Below are 16,244 nucleotides of genomic sequence, written 5' to 3' on the forward strand. Positions count from 1 at the left end.
AAATTCGGTGACCTATAATTATAAACTGAGATTATATAACGTTGAAGTCGGCACTAAGTAGTTCAATTATAACCACGGTCTCCGATGTAGCTCTAGCTCCCAAAATAATTTGTTAGGTACATTCTTTCACCTATTTTTGACCATGAATTTTCTAAAGCCAGTTTGAACTTCTGAAGTAAAATGTATCTTCAACTTCTTTTAGGAGATCCAAATCATTTTGAAAAAATTACTGAAGCATGGGGGATGCTTTCAGACTTTTGAGCTGTAACAAAGTCATGTCTGTAGTAATTTTCAACCAAGCTTTGCTCATGTTTTTCAGATGTCCATTGATCAATCATACCATTCATGCATGCATAAATCCTAGAATAAGTCCAGCAGTGATGAATCTAAGTTCCCAAGTGTTCATCAGAAAGTCTCCTCTATGTCATGTTTTTCCTCTTTCTTTTTTTAGACGGATGACATCACTCAAGACGGTATCCTCGACAAACAAGCCGTTGATATCGTGCGCCATTTGCAACGGCTTAGAGGTATCAATGGTGATTATGATAATGACTCTGGCTCTGGACCAGACAGGGTAGGCCGCCGTCGCACCATCTACAATTTGGAGAAGCAGCGGCACAAAACGCGGACCATTGGCACTCTTGATGTTGCTTTCCGCAAGCGATTCCTTCAGATGAAAATGAATGGAGAAAACGATGATCAACCAGGTAAGAATATTTTCTTTATGAAATTCAAACGTTCTAATAAAATGTTTAGGATGTATATAACTGTTCCTAACACATTTTCATAGATCTTTTTTTCAATTGAAAGTAACTGACTGCATGTCTCGTTCTGAAAAATGTATTTGACCACCTGAAGGCCCCAGTGGACACCGTGCTTTTAACCCTAAACGTCTGCAAGCTGTCAACAGATGCTGCTTGCTACACTGCCATTTTCTTAATAAAGAACTTTCATATTATTCTCTAGGCACTCCTGTTCTGGGTAGGAAGCTGACAATGCGGCGAGAGATTCGGGAAGCTTTGGAGGTCAGAAGACGATCTCTTCAAGCTGAGCGAAGAAAATCACAGATGCAAACCCTTGGAGCAAACAATGATTATGCAGCCAATCCTAACCGCAGCCATCGTGTTTCTAATGCAGGTGTGAGTGTAAAAGACCTTTTTGAAGGTCATCAAAATCCAGCATATGAGACGGATATTGGGCCTGAAGACCAAAACTCAATAAGGCTCCAGAATGTTCGAAATACTGTCAACTGGAGTGAAAATAATGGTCCCATGTGATATTAAGTAAATTAGGATAGATGAAAATTTGATGTAGTGCTGAGAAGAGATGAGGCACCAACATCCCCTTTTGAAGTTATATGCTCAACTGTCCAAAAAGTCAGCATGAACAATGCTTGAATGTGCCATCATAAACTGAAAAAGCTGCAAGACTTTGTTTAATGCACATAATGGTTTCTGTAAACTTTTTCCCAACTTTCTCTGTGCATTTGCAAATTTTGAAACGTCAAATTAATTTTAATAAATACTATTGACTGTCCTTCACCGTAGACAGTTTAACATTGGGTGTCCCAAAAGTTCTGTCACTAACTCTCCTCTAAGCGAAATTCTAAAGCTGGGAAAATGCAAGCCATAAGAGTTTAAAGATCATCTCATAAGTTATCTAATGCGACCTTATCAAACCCGTTTTATTAAGAATTTACTAATCTAGAACATTTTTTAAGGCAATGAGTTCCTCCTCTAAGAAATTTTTAAATATTTTTAAGACAAGAGAACGTACGATTTCAACACTCACTTACTATACAATGAACTGTAATTATATTCATGAACACCAACAGATTTGTTTTCTCATTCATACATGGTAGAGGTGTTGTCAGATAAGTTGACATTTGTTCACTTTCGACTTGCAGGCGTTTTCGCATCACTGCTATTTACATGAAAACATTCGACTGTCGCAAAAGTGAGAACACAAGCTTGGATAGGTTTTAATACTTTCAAAACTTGTATCACTTTAATTTTTAGCCACACAGAAATCAAAACCACAAAAAAGTCGCAGATCATAACTGATATTTAGTTTTTTTATGATACGATCATGAGACGGAAGTTTTTAAGGTGGATAGTAGCAAACGACACTTTGTTCAGAGGCGTAAATTCATTGCTTGTGCCTGCTAATCAAAAGTAAACAAATGTCAACTTATCTGACAACACCTCCAGCTAAAGTTGTCAGATTTTCAAATTCTATAACGACTATTAAGGAATGACTTTTGAGTAAGGAAAAACCACACTGCATACTTTGGTACCTTGTTTGAGAGATTTCAGAGAATGAAAAAAGCTGCTCAGAAGTTTCTCAAACAGTTGGGTCAGAGGATTTTGAGGAGAAATTAGAAATGGCAGCTGTGCCTAATACGAGTATTATGTATGAAAAATGGACGCGAACATTTTTTGTAGGAGGAATTAAGTTGGCTATTGAAAGCAATAACTTCAATAATGTTTAGAGATACTCTTTTCAAAATGTATCAAATTTGAGTCATTCATGTGCATATTCATTTTTTACTCTTTTGTGAGGAGGTGTATGAATTTCTGTTGGGGGGCGGCTAGTTCTTGACCACTTAAGCCAAACAGGGTAACATCAGATAACTAATGAAATATTTTTTAGGCTGATATCATCCGCGATTTTTGCCAGCTTAATTTATTTGCTGAGGACTTCTGGGACACACAATGTACAAATTCGTGTATAGTTGTCCCTTTACTAGAATGGGCAAAAAATAGCACTTGAAGTAACGCAAAATGCAATAATGCACAATAGTCTGCACCCATAATTAGTTTGAATGATTTTGAACGATTTGGTTTTGCCCCATGCAAGATTCCTTCGAGATCTTGTAGTTGGGTGTCAGCACTATTACGAGTATATAAGCCAAAAATGATAATATTTTGTTGAGCTTTTCAAAAGCAAAATCGATTTCCGTATTTTTGGGGTTAAAATGGTGCTATCAACTTTTTGACTTTTACAAGACAAAAGTCAAAACACATTGTGCATGCCAATGCCCACTTATTTTGTAACAAACAATCAATTGAGGGGGGAGGGGGGGTCCTGAATAGCACCCTGAACTCAGTTACAGCATTTTTTAGTGTTTAATATAGCCCATTTTTCACTCTACATGAAGGTGGGACAAATTTTGTTGTCATGAGTGTCGCTTCATAGGTAATTTTAACTAAGGAATCGAATTTTTCTGGTCCTCCATTTGCTCCGAAGCCTAATGAGATGAGAATCGCTGCATTTAACCTGCTTTCAATGGTTGAAATCTTCCAGGCCCAAAACGGACTCTGGGTTTGATTGTGTTCAGTCGTGACAGGTTATATAATGCTGGGTCAAATTTGATTGAAAGAAACAAAAATTGCTATATTATCGTTGAATTTCAGAGGGTCATTTTTCTTGCTTCAAAACGTTATTCGCGCCCTTTTGATCTATAAGGAGACCCTCAAATTCACAAAAAATTTGCCCTAATACTCAAGGAAAGCTGCAAAAAGTCGTTTCTTGGGCTGGAGACTCCTTCAGCAACTCTGAATCAAATATCATCGATTTCTCGCCGAAGCCTACCCATGAATACCCATCAAAATTTTAATAAAACGACCCCAGGACCCTTTTGGATAAATTTTTGGAGGGAAAATCACAATTTTCCTCTTTGTCACTACTCCAGAACTTAATGGCCCTGCGTTAAATGATGCAAAGAGTTCCTTTATGGAATTACGAGGGGCGTTCAATAAGTAAGTATCCCCCCCCCTCTAAAATCCATAAAAGGACCACTTTTAAAAAACTTGGGCACAAAATCTTCCTTAGGATATTTCGAGTTCAACAAAACAAACCGCACAAAAACGGACCATGTGCGCCGAACGCGAGCCGTTGAACGCGCGAGGTGCTGCGACGCTCCCGCCGAATCTGCGAGGATTTGAGTCCGCTAACAGGAGAAGAGCTTCTCTGCCAAAAGCCTCCAGTTCGTTCATCACTACGAAAAACAAAGAAAATTTTGTAGAATAAGGGCTTACCTCACTTCTCCACATAACCAGCTCGATCCAAGCAGTCTGAAACTGAGACTAAGACCGAAGAGAACATCTTTTTGGATGCCTCGTGCGTGGGAATCTTTTTCAGCTGAACCGCTGATGAAGAAATGACGGCTTGTTTGACCTCTTCCACTGATTCAAAAATTATCTCCTCCGAGTTACAGATTTCAATAAGATAATAAATGGCAAAACCAAACCACCATTTATTCCCTTCCTAAATCTGAACTCGGAGGAGTTAATTTTGAATCAGTGGAAGAGCAAACAACCGCCGCTCTTTCATCAGCGTCACTGAAAGACTTCCCACCACGAGCATCCCAAAAGCTGTTTCTTCTTAGTCTTAGTCTCAGTTTCTACTTGCTTGGATCGAGCTGGTTATGTGAGAAGTGAGTAACCCCTTATTCTACAAAAATTTCTTTGATTTTTCCGTCAGTGATGAACGCTGAGGCTTTGGCAGAGAAGCTCTTCTCTGTAGCGGACATCAAATCCTCCAGATTCGGCGGGAGCGTCGAGCACCTCGCGCGTTCAAACGGCTCGCGTTCGGCCGCACATGGTCCGATTTTGTTTGCGGTTTGTTTTGTTGAACTCGAAATATCCTAAGGAAAAGATTTTGAGCCCTAGTTTTTTTAAAATTGTCCATTCTTATGGATTTTAGAGGGGGGGATACTTACTTATCTGGAACGCCCCTCGTATACCGCATTCTAATAATCTTTACCTCATCGATGGGCCATGAATGGCCAATACTTGATCATAACCGTCTAAAATTGCCAAAAACTGTAATCTCTGGGCCACTGAAGCCTGAAAGCAATGTGGAACCAGAATAATTCGTTTTTATGGTCAACTACACTCTCAATGACAAAATTTGTCTCACCTTAATATTGAATAAAAAATAGTACAAGGTAGCCAAAGACTCGTTGTAACCATGTTCAGTGAGGCTTGGAGCCTTTCAATTGATTTCTCATCAAAAAATAAGTAGAAATGGGTGAACTTAGTCTTTTTTTTTTTTTTTTTTTTTTTTTTGATTGAAACCGTCAAGAAGTTGATGGCACCACTTTAGCCCCAAAAATACAAAATCGATTTTATTTTTTAAGAGCTCAACAGAATAGTTTCATTCTTAGCTAAAATGACAGTGCTGACACCCCTCTACAAGATACCAAAGGAATCTTGCCAAATCATTCAATCATTTAATTTCACTCAGACTAATTGTGAACTGGTTTCACTTTAAAGTACGCAAAGGAGATTTTTTAAAAAAAAAAAACAATTAAATCATACTCTTTGATTTTGTGAAATTATTTTTTTGTAACAATGCAATTTCTGCTGTTTTTCCATATTCTTTTAGCTAGACGGATATCAGCTGGAACTCTTTTATTTGGAATCTGAACTCCCATTTGGAGTACTTTTAAGTGTTCCAATGACTTTTTGAATTAGACTAATTATTATATATTCCTCATACTTGTAGAAGCGCCTGAGACACAAGTGAGATGGGCTAAAAAAAGAATGCTGTTTATGGAGCGTATAATTTAATTTTGTCAATCAATTAATTAATTCATACAAATTCAAAAAACCTACCAGTTACACATAACCCGAGAACTCATCAGCTTACTTCAAAGTGCCTCTTAATGAGACTCCAAAATTGAGGTCTCTGGTCGTTGCTCATCTTGTTATAAAGTATGGTCCAATTGCCAAAAACTCCCCTAACTAAAAAAATGTATTTTTCATGAAACAAATGGACCTGATTTCAAAATTATTTTTCTAAAGAAGAGCCATTGGTGTATCTCAAAGAGGCACAGATGCGCAAATTGTGCACACCATTAAGTTTTGATTTTCAAGAAAGCTGTTTAACGACTCACTTAAGAGTGGTAGGAAGGGAGAGTTTCATTAGCGGTCCAACCTCGATCGCTATGGGGTCGCAGCAGTGCTAGAGACTTGGAAATAAGTTTCAACTTATCTTACACTAGCTCCATCAATTATTCTCAACTTCCATTCAAAAATGTAGCCTCTCTCATCACATTATACTGTAGTCTTTCCAACAAATGCTGAGCGATGAAGGGAGTCAGTGGTTTGTAAAGTATTTTTTATTATCTCACAAATTGTTATCTTTTGTATAAAAATTTCTAATCCATGACAGGATGCAATTTTTTAAAAACCAAAATGTGTAAAAACAATCATTTGTTACCTTTTTGTGATTAAATAGAAAAAGAAAGAGAAAAATAGTGTAGCTGTGATACCTTCATTCTGTGGGTTTAATACATACAATTTTTTTTTTATTATTCTTATTATTATTATTGGCCCAGCTCAATATCTATGAACATTCCAACTTGATTTTTTTGTTCATAAAGTTCATGTATAATCAATGCAGGTAGATCTAAGCTTAAACTCTGCCTTCTCAGCGTAAGAAAAAAAGGAATCGTGAGAAAAAGTAGAACATTTTAGCAATGATTTATAAAACTTAAAAATAGCACCAAGAGCTATTATTTCAACTGTGATTTTATGAAATCCGTGCAATAATCTTGTTTATGATGAATTATCTGAGTTTGAAAGGTACGTATTACATCTTCATGTTTGAACGTAGCTAAAAGTGCATCATAAGTCATATTTTTAAAGTTTTCTCTTATGCAGGGTTTTTTAGAAGCATAATTATGGATTTTTAATTAGTCATAAGGAAGAATCGTAAAAAAAAAAGGAGTCATGATTTACTTAATGTACATAGATGTATGAAAAACGGGCAGATGATCAAATTTGAAAAGTTAGTCTTGAGTTCTTTCTTCTCCCTTTCTCAATGCTCTTCAATTTTTGTCCCTCTCTTCCTCCTGATTTTTGAAAATTTTGACACCTTTTGTTGTGAAAGTACTGTTAGAATCAACAGTTTATTTTATTTTTTGTTTTTTTTTGTACTTCCTGAGTATTTCTCCTTTTAAGAATAGTTAGTATACAGATATGTGTACTTTTTCTTCACCTCTCCCCCTCCTCCCCTCCGACTTCCTCTTCTCTCAATAACATCTCTCCTCGTTCGTATCGTTCCAACATTAAAATCCACAGAACCAAATTTTTTCTGTGTATGAAAGCATTGTATGCAGAAAGCGATAATAGATTTAGTTTCCCTGTATGATTCTTGTTTTACTGTTTCATAATTTTGTGGACTGAAAATCATCATCGTAATGTATCTTCATTTACTATGATGCCATCGAAATTTGAAAGATAAATATCTTCAATTTATTTTTATCAGGTATGTAGTACCCATGCTGTATAACTCTTTTTCTCCCTCGATTTTACTCTCTCTTAGATTTGATCAGTACAGGCTTGCCTGGTTAAGGTGATTCGATGGACGCCATATTTTGTGTCAGAACGGCATGCGATATACCGCATCAATTGGTTCCATTTTTTCAGCTACTCGTCATTTTTCTCGAATTTTGAGATCGCAATTCCGTTGTCAGGAGACTAAAGCACTCACTTATCAATTTTAACAAAGAAATTCAACGTAATAAAGGCATGTTTTTTTCAGAGAGAAAATATCGCATTCGAGTGCAGTTTTGATATCAGTATCGAATGCGATGTTTTCTCTATGAAAAAAACATGCCTTTATTACGTTGAATTTCTTTATTAAAATTGATAAGTGAGTGCTTTAGTCTCCTGACAACAGAATTGCGATCTCAAAATTGGAGAAAAATTACGAGTAGCTGAAAAAATGGAACCAATTGATGTGATATATTGCATGCCGTTCTGACACAAAATATGGTGTCCATCCAATCACCTTAAGCAATAAAATTTGGATATCTTCCATGGATTTAAATGAGGAAAAATGCTGATTTTGCGGCACTATCTGTATCAACTGCAACTTATCTGCAACACTGTATCAATACATATGTAAAAAAAAATATATAATAGAGCCTTTGATTCGGATGAATTTAATCGGGATCAGCCCATATTCATTGCACTTTACCTTATTTTTTCTCATATTTTATCCACTTAGCCGAGAACTAAACTACTTACTTAACGCCTTCTCAAGACTTTTCGTGGATTAACCCCATCATAACGAATATATCCTCAGAATTTTAAGTTTCTGTGTTGCTTCGTTTTCATTCTAAAAAACAAGACGTCAGAGAAAATTGGGCGACGTCTGATGTAGATAGGTTGTTTTCCACTGAATTCACCCACTTATTGTAATTTTTTTCTGTGAAAATTCATGTGTCCTTTTTTTAATTTTATAAATAAATTTCAGAATTCTATTTTTCGGTTTTTACTTCCTCGTTTTATATTGGCTTATCTTTTTCTCATTTTTTTACTTTCATCCAGCTCCTATCATTTTTACTTTCTCGCTCCCCTCGCGGGTAGAGGAAGTATTGTCATCGTCCAAAAAAAAATTGAAAATCATTTCTAGGCATTTTAAGGTGCCTAAAGTAAAAAATAACCATGCTTGAAAAAATGTATGTCCGTTTGTCAGGTGTCCCTGGTAAAAATCGCAAGTGCTCAGATCAGAAGTACTCGTCTTAGGAACAGACCTGAACACTGATGTCAGTGTTCTGAAGCACTGAAGTCAGTGTTCCCGAGCTCTGATGTCAAAGCTCCCGGCCACTGATGTCAGTCATGTCAGTACATCCGCGGGCACTGTGTATGCTAGATCAGTGTTAGGTCTGTCCTAGTAGTCTAAGAGCCAGCTGCATTTTTGGCGCAACTACTCCGTCACGCTTGAAAGGTGTACGTGCAAAACGGGCCATATCACGCTCGTGTCGGATACCATTGAAACTTGCCCTATTCATTCATCTAACAATGTCCCATGTTTTCCCAAAGTTTCAAGTCCCAAAAAATTTTGGGTGGAAATGGGGGGGGGGGGAGGGGTCAAAGTTAAAAACCGGCAAAATTTTCGCGAATTTATTACTCGAAAACCAAGAAGTTTTGGAAAACGCAGTTTAAACGAGCGTTTTCAACTTGAAAAGAGCTTTCAGAAAATGTATAATATCATAGGGTTTTGTCGACTTAAACTCGAGTTATCGCCTCCAAAGCGCCGGAACGCTAAAAAATGACCCGCTTTTTTGTCACGTTCGGGCCGATCCCCAAAATACTCCATTTTTAATTTCTTTGGAAAACTGATGTGTTGTTCCTGACTCTCTGTGGCACCTATACGCCTTTACCGTATCCTGGGGAAATGTTTTGTTCGCGAGTTATAAGCGCGGAAAGGAGCGAAGGTCAGGAAAATCGGCTATTTTCTGCGCGCGGCGACGGATCAGGAGACATGTGGCAACAATGCGAGGTCGGCAGAGGAGTGTGATTCGCCGCACTGAGCAGGAGGGGGCGTTCTCCTTCTAACCCATGCGACGCGCGCAGTTCAAAATATCCGATTTTCCCGACTTTCGCTCCTTTCCGCGCTTCTAACTCGCGAACAAAACATTTCCCCAGGATACGGTTAAGACATGCAGGGTGTACCAAAAGTCCGTCCCACCCCTGCTAACTTTTGAACGAATTAAGCTAGGGTAATGTAACTTTGGGAATGCTCGTATCTCAAATGGGACCATCTTTTGGGGGGGTCAAAATTTTGGTCCCCCCTCAGGGAGGAGCGGGGGGGCCCCCAACTTTTTTTTTCCAATGGCAACCCCTATCTTGTGATACCTCATTCGAAAGAGCATAACAAACTAAGAATTTTGGCGCAAAATGCAGATCAATATCTTACTTTTTGACTGAGTTATGATAGGTCAAAGGTCAAATTCGACCTATTTTCAAAAAATCATAACTCCGGTTCAAATTATCGTAAAGAAAAAAGTAAAACGGGAAAATTGACCAAATTGTGTCCGCTTTTAAGTAAAAATTGCAGAAATCACTTCGTTCTAATTTTAAGGGGGGGCTCGGACCCCCAAATACGTCAATTCAAAGGTCATTCAATCTTCCCGCGAAATAAGCCAATTTCGCCTAGATTTGCCTCCACTTTATCTCAGTAAGGTCGAAATCAGTTCAACATTACGTTGGCAAGTCCCCAAATTTCGGGAAAAGTTAAAAAAAAAACGAAATTTAAACGGTCAAATTTATCACCTTAAATTTCGTTTTTTTTTTAACTTTTCCCAAAATTTGGGGACTTGCCAACGTAATGTTGAACTGATTTCGACCTTACTGAGATAAAGTGGAGGCAAATCTAGGCGAATTTGGCTTATTTCGCGGGAACTTTGAATGACCTTTGAATTGACGTATTTGTGGGTCCGAGCCCCCCCTTAAAATTAGAACGAAGTGATTTCTGCAATTTTTACTTTAAAGCGGACACAATTTGGTCAATTTTCCCGTTTTACTTTTTTCTTTACGATAATTTGAACCGGAGTTATGATTTTTTGAAAATAGGTCGAATTTGACCTTTGACCTATCATAACTCAGTCAAAAATTAAGATATTGATCTGCGGTTTAGTTTCCGCAAAAGTTTCCGTCCAATGTTTTGATTTTTATTTTTCGAGATGGACTCGAGAATTCAGCACCGAGAATGCGCTCTCTGATTTGTAATTCAAATTAACAACTTACATACTAAAAAAGCCAGAAATAAGCGAGACGAAATTCACTATTGTTTTGATTTTTATCTTTCGAGATGGACTCGAGAATTCAGCACCGAGAATGCGCTCTCTGATTTGTAATTCGAATTAACAACTTACATACTAAAAAAAACCAGAAATAAGCGAGACGAAATTCACCATAATAAAAAAATGTTTTGTTTGTTTACACTTTTCCCCCGCTTTCCGCCATTTTCACGTCATTTTCGCAGTCGGACGTGTGAACGAAACTGAATCTAGATTCTGGCATAAAGCACCGATGTGCCACTTTCAACTCAATTTCGCCTCCGTGTGATCTGGGCTGGTGTGAAGCGGTCATACAGGGTTATCCAAAAGTCACCTACCACCCCTGTAACTTTTTTCCTAATTGAGATAGAAGTTTGAAACTTTGGGAATGTTCCTCGGTTCAAGGCAGCAACTTTTTGGTCTCCCCAAAATTTTGGGGGGCGGCCCCCCTTAAGGGAGGCGGGGCTAACTTTTTTTTTCAAATGGCAACCCCCCTTTTGTGATACCTCATTCGAAAGATAATAAAAAAAAAAAAAATTTGGCGCAAACCGCAGGTTAAAATGTTGATTTTTGACAAAATGGCAGCCGGTCAAAGTTCAAAATGGCGGAAATTTGGCATCTCCGTTTTTTATCGGCGGATTGGTCTGATGTGACTCAGAATCCTAGTGTTTTTCGGGACGAGAAAAACGATTCTGGCATTAGTTTTCCAGAAATGTCAGTATGGCGGCGGTTAAAATGACGGCTTAGAGCGGGAAGTGGATATTTAGGCTGCTTATCGCCGGATTTGTATGAGACTTGGTATCCGGGGGTATTTTGGCACGAGAAGAACGAATCTTTCATTGGATTTTTGGAATTTTTAAAAACTTTAAAATGGTGGCGATTTGAATGGCGATGGTGGATGCGGATTATGGAACGGTTTCCGCAACCCTAAAAAAAAAAAAAATTCCGAAAAAAAAAGAAAAAAAATTCCGGAAAAAAAAGTATACATATTTTTTTTTGTGAAAAAAAAAAGAAGAAGAAAAAAAAATATCTTAGGACTAGGTCGAATAACGGCTGGTGTTGCTGGGGGACTCTAGAGTCCCTTTATACTGAGAGTCAAGACAATGCGGAATCCATTTCTGATTGGTCAACCGGATTTTAGGCCTTCACAGCTGTCACAAACGGGAATAAAGATTACATTTTCACCAGATTGCAAACGATTATAATCTGGAATGGACCGAGGAATTTCGGGTTCGACAAGGAACAAACGGAATGAGGAGAAGGAACGGAGAAACGGAATTTCAAGAAAGAGCCGATCAAAAGATTACGAAAAACGTTCAATTTGTGTAATCTTTATTCCCGTTTGTGACTCTATGAGGGGTGTTGTCTTGACTCTCAGTATAAAGGGACTCTAGGGGACTCCAGCGGCCGATGCCCGTTGATTCTACGGACTGATGAGTGTTGAAGACCGATGCGCGGCAAGCCAGGCATATTCAAATATTTCCCGCGCAATTCCAACTGAACCTGCTCCTACCTCCTTAAACACCCTTCTAAAAGGCGGAGTTCCGATCTGCGGTCCTCCCTTATTTCAAATAGCCCAAGAGTTTCATATAAATATACAGAGTGGTGCACAAGTCAAGGGTTTGTCGCACCCGTTCCTTTCCTCGAGCAATAACGGGATCCCACTGAATCCCGCTAAGCGGTAACTCGAACTCAAATTCGAATTTATAAAAGGGATAAACAACTTTTCCTTGTCCTTCCCCCTCCCTACTCCCGCTCTCGCGCAATTAAATATTTGAATATGCCCGGCTTGCCGCGCATCGGTCTTCAACACTCGTCAGTCCGTAGAATCGACGGGCATCGGCCGCTGGAGTCCCCTAGCAACACCAGCCGTTATTCGACCTAGTCCTAAGATATTTTTTTCTTTTTTTTCACAAAAAAAAATATTTATACTTTTTTTCCGGAATTTTTTTCTTTTTTTTTCACGAAAAAAAATATGTATACTTTTTTTTCGGAATTTTTTTTTTTTTTTAGGGTTACGGAAGCCTTTCCATAGCGGATTTTCCGTTATTTTTCCGCCACCATTTTGACGATATTCAGTGTTTCCAAAATCTAATGGAAGATTAATTTTTTTCTAGCCAAAAACCACCAGAGCATTTACTTTCGTGCAAATCTATCGGTAAACAGCCTTGATATGGATTTTCCGTCATTTTTTTGCCGCCATTTTAAAGTTTTTAAAAATTCCAAAAATCCAATGAAAGATTCGTTCTTCTCGTGCCGAAATACCCCCGGATACCAAAAAACCAAAAATTCCAAAATGGCCGCCGGTTAAAGTTCAAAATGACCAAAAATTGATTTTTTTAGAAATCTAAGTTCAAATTTGTTTATCTTATGCCAAAATACTCTCAAATTCCAAGTTTTAGGCAAATCCATCAGGAAAAAACCGAGGTGACAATTTTCGGCCATTTTAAACTTAACCGGCGGCCATTTTGGAAATTTTGGTTTTTTTTTAAAATCTAACGTCAAATTCGTTTTTCTCGTGTCAAAATACCCCTCCATGCTGATTTTTGCGCAAATTCATCGACAAATAACCGGTGTGAATTTTCGGCCATTTTGAACTTTAACCGGCCGCCATTCTGAAACGGTTTGAGATATTGACTTCGGGTTTGCGCGAAAAGTTTTCTTTTTTTTATGCTCTGTCGAACGAGCTATCACAAAGGGGGTCTTTCCATTTGAAAATTAAAAGTTGTGGGCCGTTGCCCCCCCCCCCCCCCCGCCCCAAGGAGGACCCCTGAAAATTTTTGGGGGGGGGGGGCCAAAAAGTAGCTCCCTTTGACCTAGGATTATCCCCCAAGTTTCAAATCTTTACCTCAATTAGGTAAAAAGTTAGAGGGGGTGGAAGGGACTTTTGGATCACCCTGTATAGGTACTCTAACTCCCAGCGTATCGCGGTCGAAGAAGAAGAACACACGTAGAAAGCATTGTAAAGAGACTAAAGGCCTCGATAGACGATCAAATTCCGAACCAATTCCGATCAAAGGATGACTGGTGGTCACCATCTACCATCAAATTTTGACGGGCCGCACTTTTTTGATCAAAGTAAGAACAGACCGGAGTGCCACCATTCATCATTTCCTGCCATAGGAAACATTTCTGTCAAGTTTTCATTTTAAAATTAAGCAAATTAATGAATTTCAGACTGGTGACTCCCGACACTTTGATGCTACTTTGATCGGAATTGGTTCGGGAATTTGATCGTCTATCGAGGCCTTTACGTCAACAGAAGCGAAAGCCCCCGCCATTTTCATGTCAACGAAGCATACCGAAAGGAGGCTGTTTCAGTAAGTACTGTTTACGTTTGCGGTAGATCGACGTTTTGGAGAGGCGAATAATAACGGATACATACGTTTTAAGGAATTGAAAGAGTTCTCTTTTAACTTATTTATCGTTAAACCGAAGAAGTACTGTAAATTCGCTTAAAATTTAATGTTTTTTTCCACTTCTATATTTGTAGGTAACCTCGAAATTGGTTTCAATCTGCGCAGAAAAATGTTAACATTGGTTCTTACGGAGCTTTCGCTTCTGTTGACGTAGTCTATTTATTCTATGCTTCAACGCTGTCGATTTGTTTGTTTGGCGAAACGCGCTCCTTCCTACCTCCATTTTTTACGAGTTAGTATAAATCGCATACACGGTAATTTATATACTGGGTGTCCGATGGGTAAATTGCATACTAGCATCAAATTGTTGGTTGGTGGGTACCGAACATCAAACTGTACTCTTGTTATGATTTGTTAACAATTTAAACTAACCTCATTTCGGAAGAGGCAAAAGGGCAATATAGATAGCAGAATTTGACATTTATTATTTGAAATGTCGATATTCTTGAGAATATCTGAAACACATCTCACCCTCGGACCCTCAAGGAAGAAGAGATGGTGATCATTAATTGGACTGAGTTAAGCAGAAAGGAACCAACCCACATTTTGGGAAAAATTGAGTTATGAGTGGTTTTGAACTCAACCATTGCTCTACTATCTATCGCCAAAAATTCAAAGTTTTTGTTGGAGCAAATTTTGCAGAAATTGAACTTGAAGTTTATCTTTTACATTGAGTCTTATGCAGGAGCCAAACTTTAAACCTCTTTTTCTCGGTTCGATCCCGATGTGGCTTGGTTCCTTTCTGTTTAACTCCGTCCAATTAGGTATTAGTAGCCAATAAGGTGACTAGGATGGCCCGAGAGTTGTTGATTATTTTGACGTTCGGTACCAAGCGACTTTTTTTAATGTTCACAAAAGATAATTAGAACAAACCCAACGATATGACGAGGCCGCTGAAGTTATCTTTCTATCACGTATTTTGTTGCCTTTCTCCATGCCCTTGACCAGTTGAAGTCAGCAGAAAGCGGCTTTTCAGGATAGGTACTAAAGTGTACAAATAAGGCCCAATGATGAAAAGGAAAAACTTTAGGAGGCAGAGACCGAAGTTTTGCTGAGCTGTGGGTCTCACCAACAACTCAGGTCTCTGGTAATTTGGACAGCGATAGCAGAAAATGTAAAACCTCAAATATGAGGCTATTTTTCTCTACTTCCATTGTCAGCTGCGACATAAGTTACAAGAGTTATTAACGACATAAGATGTTACGACAATTTCACTTACCTCTGCTCAAAGATAGAGTGATGATGTTAGTTACCGAGGATTTGGAGCAATTGCCACTAATTAGTGGCTTGTTTTAGAGGCTGCCAATAAGGTTTCTTGAAACCAAGCAAACCTGCGGTTTGACTTGCTGTTATCATTTATCCAAATGCTGGGTTATCAAGAAACTTTCAGTGGCTAAGCTTCCTTGTCGGAGACTCCTTATACTCCCGTTATCTCTTGATTTCTCAACTGGAGTTAGTGGGGTCTTCAATTTAAAGTGTGAACAAACTAGCGTCGAGCCAAATCAAGCTGCCAGGACTACACACGTATTGAAAGGAATGAGACGTAACAAGATGATTCATGCAGGATGAACAAATTGGCCTGACTAAATTATGATAAGTAAACTGTTGAGATCAAACATCAGACCTTTTGGAAGATTTTAAATGAAAAAATGAGTAAGCTGTTCAAGTGACTCGGAAAAAACAGATACGAATGAAGTCAAGGACGGGGACGCAAGACACTTCGGTGCAGGAGCTCCACATGGATGAACTTCGACGGATATCTGGAGACACAAATACTAAAAGAGCTGACCCACTGACAAGACACTACTGAAATTGTAGGACTGTATCTTTAACTTATTTAAAATTATTAAAAATTGGCCTCCGTCCTAATCAGGACAGACGAACGGTCACTGCCACACAGATTGACACAAAATATTGGGGACTCCTAAACGGGCTGCACACAGTTCTTCACTAGAATTTTTTAAATTTTATATGGACTCAACAATGTCAGAATGAACTAAGTTCTTCTCAAAGACGCTTAAAATTTAAGCCAACAAACTGGTTACGTTACCCCAAAAAGCTGGACAGTCTGTGGATAGTATCGATAATTGGCAATCCACCTTATCTAGATGTGAAATATATGTCTTTGGAAATATTAGTGCAGAAATAATTAATAATCCAAATGAGAATTATTGGTGGTATTAGGTAAAAAAAATTCCTTACATTATTTGTGAGAAAGAAGGGCTATGAAATTATGAATGATCAGA

The 16,244-nt window shown here is 38.3% G+C and overlaps 1 protein-coding gene across 7 annotated transcripts in view; it reads left to right on the forward strand.

Annotated features, from left to right (window-relative positions):
• kkv (hyaluronan synthase-like protein kkv) overlaps positions 1-3,784 on the forward strand; it is a 90,026-nt gene extending 86,242 nt beyond the window's left edge. For all 7 annotated transcript variants that reach the window (XM_019061453.2, XM_019061452.2, XM_072306294.1 and 4 more), the window contains 2 exons: positions 452-707; positions 967-3,784. In XM_019061453.2, coding sequence (XP_018916998.1) covers positions 452-707; positions 967-1,277 — 567 coding nt within the window. In that variant the 3' untranslated portion in view covers positions 1,278-3,784. The remainder of the gene's footprint in view (positions 1-451; positions 708-966) is intronic.
• The last annotated feature ends 12,460 nt before the right edge of the window (positions 3,785-16,244 follow it).

Source organism: Bemisia tabaci, chromosome 1 (assembly GCF_918797505.1).
Source record: "Bemisia tabaci chromosome 1, PGI_BMITA_v3".
NCBI classification, from domain to species: domain Eukaryota; kingdom Metazoa; phylum Arthropoda; class Insecta; order Hemiptera; family Aleyrodidae; genus Bemisia; species Bemisia tabaci.